This window comes from Carassius carassius, chromosome 23, assembly GCF_963082965.1.
Source record: "Carassius carassius chromosome 23, fCarCar2.1, whole genome shotgun sequence".
NCBI lineage: Eukaryota > Metazoa > Chordata > Actinopteri > Cypriniformes > Cyprinidae > Carassius > Carassius carassius.
In genome coordinates this window covers 20,790,215-20,805,872 of record NC_081777.1, presented here as the reverse complement: position 1 = coordinate 20,805,872, position 15,658 = coordinate 20,790,215, and the positions used below count along the sequence as shown (strand labels likewise).

Below are 15,658 nucleotides of genomic sequence, written 5' to 3'. Positions count from 1 at the left end.
TTGTGCGTCCACTTCATAAAATCATATTTTTGTCTTGTCTTCCAGTAAAGGACCAATTAAACTGATCAAAAAGTGATAGTAAATAGATGCTACTTTCTATTTATCAAAGGATCCTTGAATAATAATAAAACAATATGTTTCTTGTGCACCAAAACAGCATGTTAGAATGAATTCTGAAAGATCATGTGATCATGGCTGCTGTATATATATAATAAAATGGAAAACAATTATTTTAATTTGTAATTATATTCCACAGTATTACTGTTTTAGTGAGCAGAAGAGACTCGTTAAAAAAAAAATAATAATAATCTTACCAAGCCTAAATTTTTTAGCAGTAGATTTGTTTAATTTTTAGCCCATATAGAGTTTTATTATTGCCGTAAGCATAAATCTATACTCAGAACAATAAAACACTGTTTATCAAACACATTCTTGCCGATGGGGTTAATTTTTAGTGGCCAAAAAAATGTTTAGTGTTTTGATTCCAAAATAGTGTGACATCTTATTTTTACCTGCATTATATCCCATGTATTCATGATCGTGTTTTAAGAATGAGTTCATAGCTCACCATTAATGTTACTGTATTCAGTAGCAAAATACCTACTTTGACAAAAATGCAGCCACCTCTGGTGCTAAAATTGCTTTCATTGTAACAAGATTTAAGTTTGAGCTTGACAGGGAATATCATCTGAAATGTGATTTGAATGCAATATCCAGTTTACATGGAAAGTTCTTCAAGTCATTAGAAATTGAGAACCCACACCGAAAATGAATAATGTCTGGCCGTTGCAGATTGTTTTAAGTTTGAACGCCCCCTAAGTGTTAATGGACTATACTCGTCTATCCACAAACATTCATTAGCAAGAGTGATTGTGTTACAGATCTGTCGAATCAACCCCTCCTCGTCCCAAACGCAGCAATTATCACCCCAATCCACCTCTCAGTCATTGTGGTTTCTTGGTGCATCTTTCCATTCCTCCCCCACCTAATGTTCTCTCAGCAGTGTATCAGTTTCATCCATGTCTCTCTGTCATTCGCCTTCTCCTGCAGTGTGGCTAGTTCAGTGTCTGCATTCTGGAGATCAGGATGTTCTGGTAAAATCTTTGAAGAAGCCTCCGGAGTGCAGTCTGAAGAGGGAGGGCTTGCGTGCAGTCAGTCTGCTGCTGAGGGATCCGAGGGGGAAAGTGTGTAGTGCAGCCAGCTCCCTGCTGCGGAGTCTAGCGGATCAAACCCGCCACAGGGAGAGGGTATGTGCAAACTCTCAAACTCCTCTTTGTACTTTTGGAGGTAACAGTTTCAGCAGATTTGCATATAATAGTAAAGTATAGACACAAACAAAGGCAAAATACTTTTTTACAACAGCAACTTTAGGTATGAGATCACATGGTGTTTAATATCATGAGAAACATTAGAAATCTTTCAACTGTGTCCAGCGTTTTTCACTTTAAATGCTTAAACATTTTCAATTTTCCATATTTTTACCTGTCCTCTAACGCGAAGGTTATTTGTATTAATTTTCCTTACTTTAAATAAAATAAACATTAAATAAAATAAAATATAAAAAACTTTTATTTTTAGTGAAGTTTGAAGTACTAAATAACTACAACAAAATAACATTTTTAATAAACAAAGACACCCGTAAAAGCTTTGTTCATCTTTGGAACAAAATTTAAGATATTTTGGATGAAAACTGGGAGGCTTGTGACTGTCTCATAGGCTGCCAAGTAAAATACACAGTATTTTAACAAAAATAATGACTTTATTCAACAATTTGTCTCCTCTGTGTCTCTCCACTTCACCGTAGTGCCATGTGCTGAACACAGGCAGCGTACGCTCTTCTGTGTCAGCCGCGCTGAACAGATGTGCTGTTTTCTTTCAAATCAAAGCATAAATATAATTAGAAAACGTATCCTTGTGGCGTGTCTAACACAGAAGACCGTACGCTGCCTGTGTATAGCTTATGTTCTCCAAAATGTTGCAACAATGATGCGGAGAGACAAATTGTTGAATAAAGTCTTTAATTTTATTTATCCGCGTACAAAAAAGTATTGTCGTTGCTCCATAACGTTACGGTTGAACCACTGATGGCAGATGGACTATTCTGATGATGTCTTACATACTTTTTTATACCTTGACAGTGTAATTTTCTTGGCAGTTAAAGGGACAGTCACAAGCCTCCTGGTTTTCATCCAAAATATCTTAAATTGTGTTCCGATTTTGACCCGGAAAGGATTGTCTTTTTCTTGAAAATATTACATAATGTTATTGCATTGGATTCAATATTACTAATTTAATCTTCCCCTTCAAAAATGATGATTGACAATTTAAAAAAACTATAATTTTTACACTTGTCAAAAAATTACCTGCCTACAAAAAATTGCTTATAAACATCTTGTTTATTAATGTTTTTTTCTCTCAAAAACTGAGTTGCATCAGATGTGTTCAATAAGGCCTACAATCAGTTAGCACTAAAATAAAATACAGAACACAGATTGAATCTGGTTTAGCGTAATTAGAGATGTACAAGCAATTATTCAAAAGCTGGCCATTTTTCACCACAAACACTAAATTAGGTAAAGGAATTATTATGCACATCACAAGGGTTAATATTGGTGCACCCCTAATCATGACTAATAAGTACAAAGTGAAGTTGTAATGCTTTGTTATTCAGAAAGGATTTTGAGTTGATGCACTCAGTGTCTCTCATTACTGTTCTGTCTCAGGCGTTGGTGAGCTGTCTAGAGTTGCTGGAGGATGAAAGTGTTGAGACGCGGATGTGTGGATGTAAAGCACTCGCATGTCTGAAGGTCAGTTCATGCATGTATAAACATCTCTCTGCAATAACCCAGCACCACTCAATGTTTTCCCACACTGTGCATATATATGTGTATATATGCTTGCATAACATCAATAGCCTGGTGGTTAGATGTGCTCTAGTAATCTGAGTGGGAATCAGATTGTATATAGCATCACACCTCAGTGTTGGTGGAGAATTGTAAGTAAAGTGCCTTGCTGTCCGTGTTTGTGCATCACAGGCCAAAGAGAGCATTGAGCAGCTGGTGTATCTGTGCCGGACGGATAAGGAGGATGTGAGGGATGCTGCCAAACAAGCTCTGCTTGTGCTAGGTAAGCAGTGAACTAAACAACAGCAAGTGGACCCATGAAGGAGAGATCGGTAATGAAAGCGAAAGAATGGATTTGCTGCAAATGTGTTCCAAATGTGTTCATGGAAAACCTGCAAAGATCAGAGAATTTAAAAATGAATTTCCAGGCTGTAAGACACAGGGAAAATGATAAAAAAATCTTTAAAGTTTGCAAGATTTTTATACTGAATGTACAACTTTGTACTTATTTTCAGCTGAAAAAATATTTAGTCTTTCAAAAAAAAAATTGTAGTCTGTAAAAAAAATAAAAATAAAATATATATATATATAGTAATTCATGATTATATTTAGTATTTATTTTAAATTAAATGATCAAAAGGTATCGAGATTTTAGAGGGAAGGACAATGTCTCTTATTTGCATTTTATTTTTGTTTTAATTTGCAGGTGAGGAGGGGAAGATGGCCCATCGACACCTTGAGTCCTCACAAGATGGAATGTCCCGGCTTTTTGCGCCCGGCAGCATGTCCAGTACGGCTTTCTAACACAATCAACTGACCGATACTTGTACTAGTGTCTCAGTATCCTCCATGTCATGATCATGCCAATTACAAACTTTAAATGCACACTATTATAAAAAAAAAAAAAAAAAAAACGATCAAACCGTTTTAATGACACAAATCAGCGTGATCACGCTCTCACAGATAGAGTGTCAGCATCACGTGGATGGATGTTATACTATCATTGGACAAGAGGACTTGTATGTCAGCCTGTATGTTATTAATATTTTGGATATGGCCTAAGATGAACTACTGTAAAGTGATGAGGTCAGAGACATAGTGGGAATGGGTTTACAAATATTGTTTTTCTGCCTTAAAATTCGGCCCAATCGGTGCTGCCTTCATGATTGTGCATGATGGTGCAAGTAAGGCAGTGACGACCTGCAGAGTACAAAGAGAATCTGATTGTCCACTGAGTGAAGAATGCATATGTGTGTGTACATAATGATTGGAGAATGTATGTTGGTGGCTGAGGGGGTCTCCACCTCGAAACGTAGGATGGGGAACTTGGAAAGTGTTTCCTTATTAATCCCAAACTTTCATAGGGACCTTTTTGCCATAGTAACAGTGCCATTCCATACAGTCATATGCTTTATTAATACAGAATATATATATCTATATTCCATTGGAAGTGTACATGTTTTGTGTTGTAATTTAGTTTAAATGTTTAAATGCTCAATAGCCAATACAGAGCTGATTTGATTCACCATGCACTTCACATTTGAGCCACTGGCATCGTAATATCTGCTGTAAAAGTGGTGAAGCTGTTCATTTGTTATTCATTTTTGAAGATGTCATCATTATGAGTGAAAGCTGTAAACTGTGGTGAATATTGCCTTTTGCAAGAGATTCCGACAACCTTTCCACGCTTGTGATCTGTAGAATGGCCATTGATCGTGTTTGACTCAGAGCATTTCTCCAGTGCTGCTAGACAGAAAGGTTCTGAGTTGGAACCAGAGAAGGTTTGTTCATTTTTACATAACATTATTTTCTAGTTCAATCTGTTCCAGACTTAAATATGAGAAAGAACGCCTCTTCAGTGTATAAGTGCCTCAAAGAAGTATGGGGAGCAAGAGAATGAGATAGACTTTATTTAAAACTCAACACTGCGGTTTAGGATTGCAAACTGCAGAACAGATTTAAATATATTTTTCATTATTATCTACAGAATGTGCAGCATTAAAGAAGTGATTTACTTTTGATTTTTTTTTTATATTATTTACTCTAAATATGTATATTGTCTGACAAGGATATTGCTGACATCAACTGTAAAGGAAACTATTAAAATTATTGACACTAAAACTTGGGTGACTAATTTATTAACAAATTTGATGCCTGTTATTTGTGTCCCTAAGAACATTGGAAAATAAAGGAATTACATAATGGAGCATTTCCACTTTAAAACATGCATGCTCAAACAGTCATCATCAAGGAAAAAAAACAGAAAAGAGGCTTATATATATATAAATACCAAAGGCATGTGACTTATCCACTGCGCCAACACCACCCCACAAAACTTTATATATATATATAAACAAACAGGCTCACACTATCAATCCCTCGTATATTTCCAATTTGGGCTGTTAAACTATCATATTATCTTCTAATATTGACAAGAGGATCAGCTGCAATGCTTTAAACAATTTACAAAATTTTTTACATCGACAAACGTTTTCTTAAAAGAAAGAAAAAAAAAACAGCCCACATCCGTAATTCAAAAGTAGCGCCCCACACGGCCAATCCGCTCACTGCTTGTGTTCACAGCCCTCCCCCACGCCACCGCCCCCCTGAGTGACGCGCATGCGCAACAGTCGCTAAGGGCCGCCATTTTGTGCGGAGCCTACTCTGCAAAAGCGGGAGAGGATTAAAACCGCCGGAGGTGAAGGACGCAATTTTACTTCGTCTCGTACTGAAGGAAGAACAAACCCTGGACTTTCTATCGAATTCAACGTGAGAGTAAATCACCAAACGCAGGTAAAACAGCAGTACTTTTCCCGAAAGGGGGGAGTTTTGCAGGAGCTTTAATCGGCCTCTAGGTGTCACGATGGGGCTCCCAGTCCAGGCGGCTGGCGGGGGGTGTTTGTCTCCCTCTATCGTTATCGAAAATTTAGCAAAAAACATTTATAACCCAGAAGTTAGGGCTTCAGCCCGATTATTAATCACTATTGAAACAATATCAGACAGCATTTCACCAATATGCCAATATTTAACGACAGGATGTTTGATTCAATCTTTAGGCCAGGCGTCCATTTTCTGTTTCTTCTCCTTTGTTTCCTGTCTTTAGAAACCCGCCGTTTCTACACGCGCACTTAGCCAACCAGCTAATATGCTTCGCAAAGTTAAACAAATTCCAGTCTTGCCACACCCAAACAGCTCAGAACAAACATCTAAATTCAAAAACGTCAAATTAGCGATGTTTTATGAAGAATGTGTGCGATTTTAAGACGTGAAATACAGTTTAGCTCGCGCCTATTGCCGTGCTCGCGCCCCTCCTCGAGCAGTTAAATTCAAACCCGAGTCGATGAAACATTGACCCGGTTCGGCGATAATAAAGTCCCATCACTGCGGCCTGTGTTCGGTCTTTGGTCTTTTTCACTCCTGGAATCCAGAATGATTGGTTTAGATGTAAATATAGAACAATTGAATGCCTCTTTGTCGTTTTAGCTTTAGTTCTGTTGCCGTTGCTAACGTATTGCGCAGATTAAAACCAAACGAGGAAGATGTCATTGCTAAATGACATCGATGGCCATTTTCGATAACTAAGATCGAGGCTCGCCACCGTGTACTTCCCTAATCCCGTTGTTTATTGCCTGAAACAGCGCTGAATCGCCGCGGTCGTCGGTCGAGACCGCTCACTCTTATTGAAAGACCAACCTCAAGCAACAAACGACAGAAGGGATAAAAACTGTAGAGAGCTCCCTCTACAACCCGACTGGTAGTGGTACAAAAACACGATTAACCATCTCAGAATGCCCTCTTGCTGTGGAAAATCATAAGGGTGTTTTAAAACGTGTAAAGAGGTAAGGATAGTGGACACATTTGTACAGTTTTGACGGTTTAATGGGTTGGTGGCCAAATGCGCGCGATCACGAGGAAGTGGAAATGAAGCTGTTCAGATGACGTTTTCTGGCGTGGAATCAAGAGTTCCATACGTGGTTTGGTATAATGAAAGTCACGTTCAAGTAGTTGCAAGTTTGCTTAGGTTCTTTATTGTTTGTGTTAAGCAACTGCCAGATTGAAGTAACCGTGTGTGTGTATGTATGTATGTATGTATATATATATATATATATATATATATATACACACACACGTATGGATGTAAGTATATGTAATGCACACAAAATAACCAAAAAGGAATGTCAATCAAGCTTTGACTTGTATGACCTGTATACTAAAAGTCTGTTTTGTTTTGGAGTTTGGACATTGATGACTTGATTTGTTTGCATCCTTACAGGTTGAGCTAGATAGTAAGAAGCAAAGTTGAGAGAAGTAGTTCGTTCATCAGAGGCAGAAAGTGGTGGAGGCACAGGTGTAGAGAGATGAAGCATTCATTTTTGATACAGGTAAACTCACAGCATGCTATACAAACAGAAGTCTCGGTAATGCAGACCACTCTATTGTTCACCATTTGTAAGGTTGATCGCAAACTGCCTCGGTATGTGCAAGTAAACAAACACAGTCCAAAGTGAAGTCAGGTAGGAAAATCTTTTACAAAACAATTAGCACTGCATTCAAATTTTTTGGAAATCCGTGTAGGTATTACCCATGGAAGGGGGACCGACTGAGACAGTGGTGGAAGATGCAGTGGATGCTTTCAAGGCCAAGGAAGGGAAGACATACCAAAGGCGACGAGAAGATGAGGAAGTGGGAGCTGAATTGCTGCAGGCTGCTGGGTTAGAGCAAGCCCATGTTGAAGGCGAGTCTGTGGTGGAGGCTGTCAACAGCAGTGTGGAGATGATGGTGATAGACTCCCTGGACCCTGCCCTCCTCCAGATGAAGACTGAAGTCATGGAGGCTGCTGTCGGTGCACCTGTTGGTGTTGCTGGTGCTGCCCATGAAGCCACGGTCACCACTGTCGATGACACTCAGATCATCACCCTCCAGGTGGTGAACATGGAGGAGCAGCAGTTGGGCTTGGGAGAGCTGCAGCTGGTGCAGGTGCCTGTTTCAGCTGTGCCTGTCACTGCCGCCACTGTAGAAGAGCTGCAGGGGACGCTGGTGGATGCCATGCCTAAAGATGGGGAGCCGGTCATTTGTCACACCCTGCCATTACCTGAGGGCTTCCAGGTTGGTCATATTTTTTGATCAGGCTACGCATTTCAAATGCCATGCTCTGTGACTTTCTGGTGAATCTAAATGTTATATTATCTACAGGTGGTCAAGGTGGGTGCAAATGGAGAAGTGGAAACTGTGGAGCAAGATGAGCTCCAGGCCCAAGATGATCAGGCTCCGCAGCAGGAGGAGGAGGATATGGTTGAAACCCAAAATGAAGACCCCGCCTGGTCCAAAGATCCAGACTACACACCCCCTGTCAAAAAGGCCAAAAAGACCAAGAAAAGCAAGCTGCGTTACGACACAGAGGGCGATAAAGACATGGATGTGTCCGTGTATGACTTTGAGGAGGAGCAGCAGGAGGGACTTCTCTCTGAAGTTAATGCTGAGAAAGTTGTGGGTAACATGAAACCGCCCAAACCAACCAAAATCAAGAAGAAAGGTGAGAATGTGTGTGAAAAACATATTGAACAGACACTTGCACATCTGGTTGTCACTTGTGCATTATAGTGTCAGTATCCGATCTGTGTTGGGTCTAAATTGCTGTTTTTGTGCAGGTGTTAAGAAGACATTCCAGTGTGAGCTGTGCAGTTACACTTGCCCGCGCCGTTCCAATCTAGACCGCCACATGAAGAGCCACACGGATGAGAGGCCTCATAAGTGCCATCTTTGTGGACGAGCCTTCAGGACTGTGACTTTGCTGAGGAACCACCTCAACACACACACAGGTGCCTGATTTAGAGTGCATAAGAAATTATAGTCTATCTTATGCGAATTATAAATTGAAATGGTCTTTTTTTTTTTTTTTTTTCTCCCCCCTTTCTGACAGGCACAAGACCACATAAGTGCACTGACTGTGACATGGCATTTGTCACCAGTGGAGAGCTGGTGCGACACCGACGCTACAAGCACACTCATGAGAAACCATTCAAGTGCTCCATGTGTGACTATGCCAGTGTAGAGGTTGGTCTGACAGCATCATGTTGAGCTTTTCTTTTTTTCATGGAAAGTTGCTTCCAAATTGACTTAAGCCTTGAAACTTTGCAGGTTAGCAAGCTGAAGCGCCACATTCGCTCCCACACTGGAGAGCGTCCGTTCCAGTGCAGTCTGTGCAGTTATGCTAGCAGAGATACCTATAAACTGAAGAGACACATGAGGACCCACTCAGGTCAGCAGCGCATACTATTTTTCTAAGTTGTTCTTGTCAGATAAATGGGTTAGATAAATAGAACTGACAAGCATTTTTTTTCCTGTTCTGTTCTACAGGAGAGAAGCCCTATGAGTGCTATATCTGTCATGCACGTTTTACCCAGAGTGGTACCATGAAGATGCACATACTGCAGAAGCACACAGAAAATGTGGCGAAATTTCACTGCCCCCACTGCGACACCGTTATTGCCCGCAAAAGTGATCTTGGTAAAACTGCGATGTTCCGCATTTACTATTTTGTAGTTGTTGCTGCTGGTTAATTATGTGCTTTTTAGTAGCAATGCCTACTTTGTGTATTGATGTTTACACAATTGCTGTGTCCCTTGCAGGTGTGCATCTTCGTAAGCAGCATTCCTACATTGAACAGGGCAGGAAGTGCCGCTACTGTGATGCAGTGTTTCATGAGCGCTATGCTCTCATCCAGCATCAGAAGTCCCACAAAAATGAGAAACGCTTTAAATGTGATCAGTGTGACTATGCATGCCGTCAGGTCAGACAGCTCGTGCAAAATGCTCTCCAAATAATTTTTTTAATGCATTATTTATCACAGTGTAGGAAACTCTGCTTCACATTTACCCTGTGTTCTTGCTAACAGGAGCGTCACATGGTCATGCACAAGCGCACCCATACTGGGGAGAAGCCATACGCCTGCAGCCAATGTGAGAAAACTTTCAGACAGAAACAGCTGCTGGACATGCACTTTCGGCGCTATCACGACCCCAACTTTGTACCCACATCCTTTGTATGCACCAAGTGTGGCAAGACCTTCACTCGCAGGGTACGGTAATGAAATGAGTTTTTCAGAGTGCCGATACCGTAAACCGTGTTGAACAAATGGCGTGTATTTTTATCAGAATACCATGGCCAGACATGCAGAGAACTGCAATGGTATGGATTCTGCTGAAGGAGAGAATGGAACTCCAACCAAAAGGGGCCGTGGAGGCCGAAAGAGGAAGATGCGCTCTAGAAAGGATGATGATGAAGATAGTGGTAAGTAACTTTGCTGTAGCTCTGCTACTATGCCGATGGTTGGGTTTGTATTTCAACAAATCCTTACATAAAATGTCAATAAGAACTTGATTATATCAACTTGGATATCAACTCGTGGGTTTTAAGAATGGAATGTGTATGATTTACAAATAAAAAAATCATGATGGTTTTATGAAAATTGTAACTCTGTGACCTGAATATCTCAGATGAGCATGGAGAACCTGACCTGGATGACATTGATGAAGATGACGATGAGGAGTTTCTTGATGATGACCAGATGGATGTGGAACAGGCTCCACCCAGCATTCCCATCCCTGCACCAGCCGAACCTCCCGTCAAGAGGAAACGCGGCAGACCTCCTAAGAATGCACCCAAGGCTTCTCCTACCAAGTCTGTCGCCAAAACCACCACAGGTAACTTATGCGCTGCTGCATATTAAAGGGTTAGTTCACCCAGATAGCAAAATTATGAAATTAATAACTTACCCTGATGTTGTTTCAAACCCGTAAGACCTCCGTTTATCTTTGGAACACAGTTTAAGATATTTTAGATTTAGTCCGAGAGCTCTCAGTCCCTCCATTGAAGCTGTGTGTACGGTATACTGTCCATGTCCAGAAAGGTAAGAAAAACATCATCAAAGTAGTCCATGTGACATCAGAGGGTCAGTTAGACTTTTTTGAAGCATCGAAAATACATTTTGGTCCAAAAATAGCAAAAACGACGACTTTATTCAGCATTGTCTTCTCTTCCGTGTCTGTTGTGTGAGAGAGTTCAAAACAAAGCAGTCTGGATATCCGGTTCGCGAACGAATCATTCAGTTCACCAAATCGAACTGAATCGTTTTAAACGGTTCACATCTCTAATACGCATTAATCCACAAATGACTTAAGCTGTTAACTTTTTTAATGTGGCTGACACTCCCTCTGAGTTTAAACAAACCAATATCCCGGAGTAATTCATGTACTCAAACAGTACACTGACTGAACTGCTGTGAAGAGAGAACTGAAGATGAACACCGAGCCGAGCCAGATAATGAACAATAGACTGACTCGTTCATGAGTCAAGAACCGGTTGCATCGGTTTTCGGACAGTTCGATTCAATAAACCAGTTGAAGAAAACTGTTCACCGGTTCTTTTGCGCTCGACGTAATGGGGTCATTTGCGATGATTGCCCTTGATTCAAGCCTTCAGTTTACCCGCGCTCATAACATTAGCACAGAATCAGTTCAGAATCAATCACCAAAAGAAGCAGTTCGGTTCATTCGCTATGTGAGTCAGTCTGCTTCATGCTGAATCACACATGCGCAGTATCATCAGCTCCTCGATTCGTCTTATCTGGCTCGGCCCGGTGTTCTTCTTCAGTTCTCTCTTCACAGCAGTTCAGTCAGTGTACTGTTTGAGTGCATGAATTACTCCGGGATATTGGTTTGTTTGAACTCAGAGGGAGTGTCGGCCACATTAAAAAAGTTAACAGCTTAAGTCATTTGTGGATTAATGCGTATTAGAGATGCGAACGATTCAGTTCGATTTGGTGAACAGAATGATTCGTTTGCGAACCGGATATCCAGACTGCTTTGTTTTGAACTCTCTCACACAACAGACACGGAAGAGAAGACAATGCTGAATAAAGTCGTCGTTTTTGCTATTTTTGGACAAATGTATTTTCGATGTTTCAAAAAATTCTAACTGACCCTCTGATGTCACATGTACTACTTTGATGATGTTTTTCTTACCTTTCTGGACATGGACAGTAGACCGTTCACACAGTTTCAATGGAGGGACTGAGAGCTCTCGGACTAAATCTAAAATATCTTAAACTGTGTTCCAAAGATAAACGGAGGTTTTATGGGTTTGGAACAACATGAGGGTAAGTTATTAATTACATAATTTTGCTATCTGGGTGAACTAACCCTTTAAGATAATCCATTCAGAATCTCCTTTACCTATCTTTAACGAAACCATTCTCTCTGCTTCTCCTAGCAGCTGCTGCCATTATCCAGGTGGAAGATGAAAGCACAGGGGCCATTGAGAACATCATCGTGAAGAAAGAGCCTGAGGGTGCTGATGCAGCTGCAGCTGCCCAGCCAGTGGTGGAGGCTGTCGAGGCTGGTGTAGAAACAGTGCAGCTAACAGTCCCTGAAGCTGCACCTAACGGTGATCTTACTCCTGAAATGATCCTTAGCATGATGGACCGGTGATCTGGGGGTACATGTATATGCACAGGCGGGTCGCACATGCTTGCGTAAATGCACATCCCCATATGTGTCCCTTGATTCTATATATATATACATACACATGCTCACATTTTTCTTTCCTTACCTCCTTTAATACAGAGCTCTCCTCTTGTCTTGCATCACATTTCTCAAAGACTATAAACCCTGATTTCTGAACATCCTGAAGTTTCTTACATTTAGTCTTTTCACGATGCTCACTAAACTGCGCTTTTCTACTGTTTCTATCATACCAGTAGTTCAACTGATTTGTTTTTGCGGTGTCCTTTGTATGTGTAGAGGGGAGATGGTTTTCGAGAGCAGGAATGTCTCAGACATTTTGTGGTAATACACACATCTAGAGGTTTCTTTACCTAGCTAATCTGCTGTCTTATTTCAGTTACCATGGCAATATTGAGAAATTATCATTTTGTGCCTGGTCAAGCATTGATATCTAGAATCGCCATCACTGCTGTAGAAATGGGCGTCTTTACCCCATCTATCAAAAAAAAACAAACCTTTCAATGTTTGACATTTCTGATGACTTTTATTCGCTGTCTGTTCCTCATGTGCTCTTTCACTGGTCACAGTTGATAATATTAGAGAGCGTAGAAATGTAGCCATCTGATTATCAAGCCAGGGACGATGACATCCATCCATATAAAAAAATACAAAAAAACCTGAGGTTGATAAAGTTGTACACAAAAAGGTAATCTTGGCTAGTCTTGCTTGTAAATATTTTTATTTTCTGTTTTATTATGGACATTTTAATCTTTTTCTAGTGAATTGATGACCTTGAATGCTAAGGCAATGGCTTTTAACAGTAGTTGTTTGGAAACATGCCACTGAAGGCTTTCAAATTACTTGTGGGGAAAAAAAAAAGCCTGAAGAATCATGTAGGCTGTATAACCCTGTTCTTTCTGTCCTTCTGTAGCTTGAATCGTTGCATTTGATCTGCTCAACTCGCTTGATGGGGAGGGGTTGCTTCATCTTTTTACCACTGCTTAAAGGTGTTGAGAAAGTGGCTCTAATATTGTACCACCTGATGAATAGGCTTCCATGTTGGATTTTGTTCTAGCTTTTGTAATAGGAGGAAAAGGGACAGAACTGGGCAGGTACAGTGACGTGCACATCTTTAATCATTTGGATTTGTTTCGATGTGGTCGTGTTCCCAACAACCACCCCTAATATTTTACTCTGTGACCCAAGTTAATAATTTCATGGGATTCTGAAAGGAGACTTAACGTTTACAATAGGTTTTTTCAGACCACATTTAATTTAAAAAGTTTAATATGAGTGTTCAAGGAATCTATTTTGATACAAACTGTTTCTAGAAGGGGAAGCTTGGATAGGATATTTGTAAAAAGTATGTCACTTGTTCAAAAAAGCAGTGTCCTTATTTCAGATTTTTAGTTTTTCTGATTCAGAATGAAGTTTTCCTCCAACATGTAATTGCATTTAAATTGCTTTCTTTTTTTTTAAGCTCTTAAAATTCTAGGTAAATGCATTTTTAAACCTAGCTGTACTGTGTGAATTTTACAATGGTCAGAAAACCAACCTTATAAAGACATTTATTATGGCTGTGTGGGGTATAGAGGTCATATGAGGTAAGATGGTGTGGAGAATGTATTGCTGTACAGCTAATAAAAAAATATTGTCCTAATTTAATGTGTCCATTTTTCTTCATTGTATTTCTGGAATTTGATCCAAATGTATGCTACTTGAATCATAGACAGTTTAATTCTTTACTTAGTTACAAAGGTGGAATAAAAAAATATATATTTGCATTTAAGTAATTTCAACTTGTAATTGTAAAATGTTAAACCTATAAGATTATTTAGATCTGCCAAGTGTGTGAAATGTTAACCTTTTACTGTTAAATATAATTTGTTGCTGGTCAAAAAGGAGCAGCCTTTGAATTACTCATTATGCAATGTTATCAAATCTTGTTTATATTCTATTTGTCAACTTGTTTTATTTCACTTAACGTAGGTTTTTAGATTAAATTAGATTCAACTTTATTGCCACTGCACATGTAAGGTACAAGGCAACGAAATGCAGTTAGCATCTAACCAGAAGTGCAATAAGCAGTAAGTACAGAATATATAAGGTCTACAATATGTACAATAACTATACAGATAAGTATTATGGACATAATTTACAGATTTTAAATACTATAAGCATGATATACAGATAGGTGTGCTATGAACATACTATACAGGTGGATTATGTTAGTGTATGTACGCTATAGGCAGAACTATGAACATAATTACACTATTGCAATGGACAGTAAAGTGCATAGAAAATATTTCAGTGTGCAAATGGATTATTCCGTGTTCCTGGATTAACAGATTTGCAAGACACAGTAGTGCAAGTAATAACAAGTTACTGTTTTTTGCTTGTTGTAAATAAATAAATCAGACAGATGTAGCGTTGAAGAGGGGGAGGAGTCTGTGTGTGTGGTGTCGGGGGTGTTGAGGGGTGTCAGAGGGTAGAGTTCAGCAAGGAGACAGCTTTAGGGAAAAAGCTGTTCCTGAATCTTGTGGTCCTTGTCCGGAAGCGCCTCCCGGAGCGGAGGGCAGGAGGTTGAACAGTCCATGTTCAGGGTGAGAGGAGTCCTTGAGAATGCTGCGAGCTCGTCGTAGACAGCGTTTCCTATGGATGTCCTCAAGAGCAGGAAGTGGTGTCCCTGTGATGCATTGGGCAGTTTTCACCACCCTCTGCAGTGCCTTGCGGTCAGCCACTGAGCAATTCCCATACCAGACTGTGATGCAACTGGTCAGGATGCTCTCAATCGCACACCGGTAGAAGTTCACCAGGATGGATGAAGACAGCTGGTTCTTCTTCAGTGTCCAGAGGAAGAAAAGGCGCTAGTGAGCCTTCTTGACCAGGCTGGAGGTGTTTGTGGCCCAGGACAGTTCCTCCGAGATGGTGGTTCCCAGGAACTTGAAGCTGGAGACACGTTCAACAACCATCCCGTTAATGTGGATGGGGTCATGCGTGCTTCCTTTCTTCTTCCTGAAGTCCACAATGAGCTCCTTAGTCTTATTGGTGTTAAGGAGCAGGTTATTGTCAGCGCACCATGTGGCCAGGTGCTGTTCTTCTTCCCTGTAGGCAGTCTCATCGTTGTCTGTGATGAGGCCAATCACCGTGGTGTCGTCTGCAAACTTAATGATGGAGTTGGATCCATGCACAGGTTTGCAGTCGTGGGAGTAAAGGAATGGGCTCAGCACACAGCCCTGTGGTACGCCAGTGTTGAGTGAGATGGTGATGGAGTGGGCGTAGCCTGCCCGAACATGCTGAGGCCTGTTGGTC

General features: G+C 40.5%; 2 protein-coding genes across 6 annotated transcripts in view; both read left to right on the top strand.

Annotated features, from left to right (window-relative positions):
- LOC132101468 (rho family-interacting cell polarization regulator 1-like) overlaps positions 1-3,989 on the top strand; it is a 31,391-nt gene extending 27,402 nt beyond the window's left edge. The window contains exons 20-23 of the mRNA XM_059506464.1: positions 1,051-1,247; positions 2,724-2,807; positions 3,036-3,126; positions 3,550-3,989. Of these exons, the coding sequence (XP_059362447.1) occupies positions 1,051-1,247; positions 2,724-2,807; positions 3,036-3,126; positions 3,550-3,647 (470 nt within the window). The 3' untranslated portion in view covers positions 3,648-3,989. The remainder of the gene's footprint in view (positions 1-1,050; positions 1,248-2,723; positions 2,808-3,035; positions 3,127-3,549) is intronic.
- A 1,482-nt stretch (positions 3,990-5,471) lies between these two features.
- On the top strand, positions 5,472-14,006 carry LOC132101466 (transcriptional repressor CTCF-like). 5 transcript variants are annotated; one of them, XM_059506460.1, is made up of 12 exons: positions 5,472-5,612; positions 7,419-7,949; positions 8,037-8,376; positions 8,492-8,662; positions 8,764-8,897; positions 8,982-9,102; positions 9,201-9,350; positions 9,473-9,633; positions 9,739-9,921; positions 9,998-10,133; positions 10,340-10,546; positions 12,114-14,006. In XM_059506460.1, exons 2-12 carry the CDS (start codon positions 7,428-7,430, stop codon positions 12,329-12,331), a joined length of 2,343 nt encoding a protein of 780 aa, XP_059362443.1. In that variant the 5' UTR covers positions 5,472-5,612; positions 7,419-7,427; the 3' UTR covers positions 12,332-14,006. The 5 variants fall into 5 exon arrangements, with proteins under 5 accessions (XP_059362443.1, XP_059362442.1, XP_059362445.1 ...); XM_059506459.1 differs by having other exon boundaries at positions 5,480-5,636; XM_059506462.1 differs by lacking the exon at positions 5,472-5,612 and adding an exon at positions 5,765-6,682.
- Positions 14,007-15,658: the final 1,652 nt, after the last annotated feature.

Excerpts from the sequence above, each read along its gene's own strand:
- LOC132101466 (XM_059506457.1), top strand. The coding sequence starts at position 7,202 with ATGAAGCATTCATTTTTGATACAG. Across the intron at positions 9,634-9,738 it reads GTGACTATGCATGCCGTCAG|GAGCGTCACATGGTCATGCA; the intron begins GTCAGACAGCTC and ends TCTTGCTAACAG. Across the intron at positions 9,922-9,997 it reads GCAAGACCTTCACTCGCAGG|AATACCATGGCCAGACATGC; the intron begins GTACGGTAATGA and ends TATTTTTATCAG.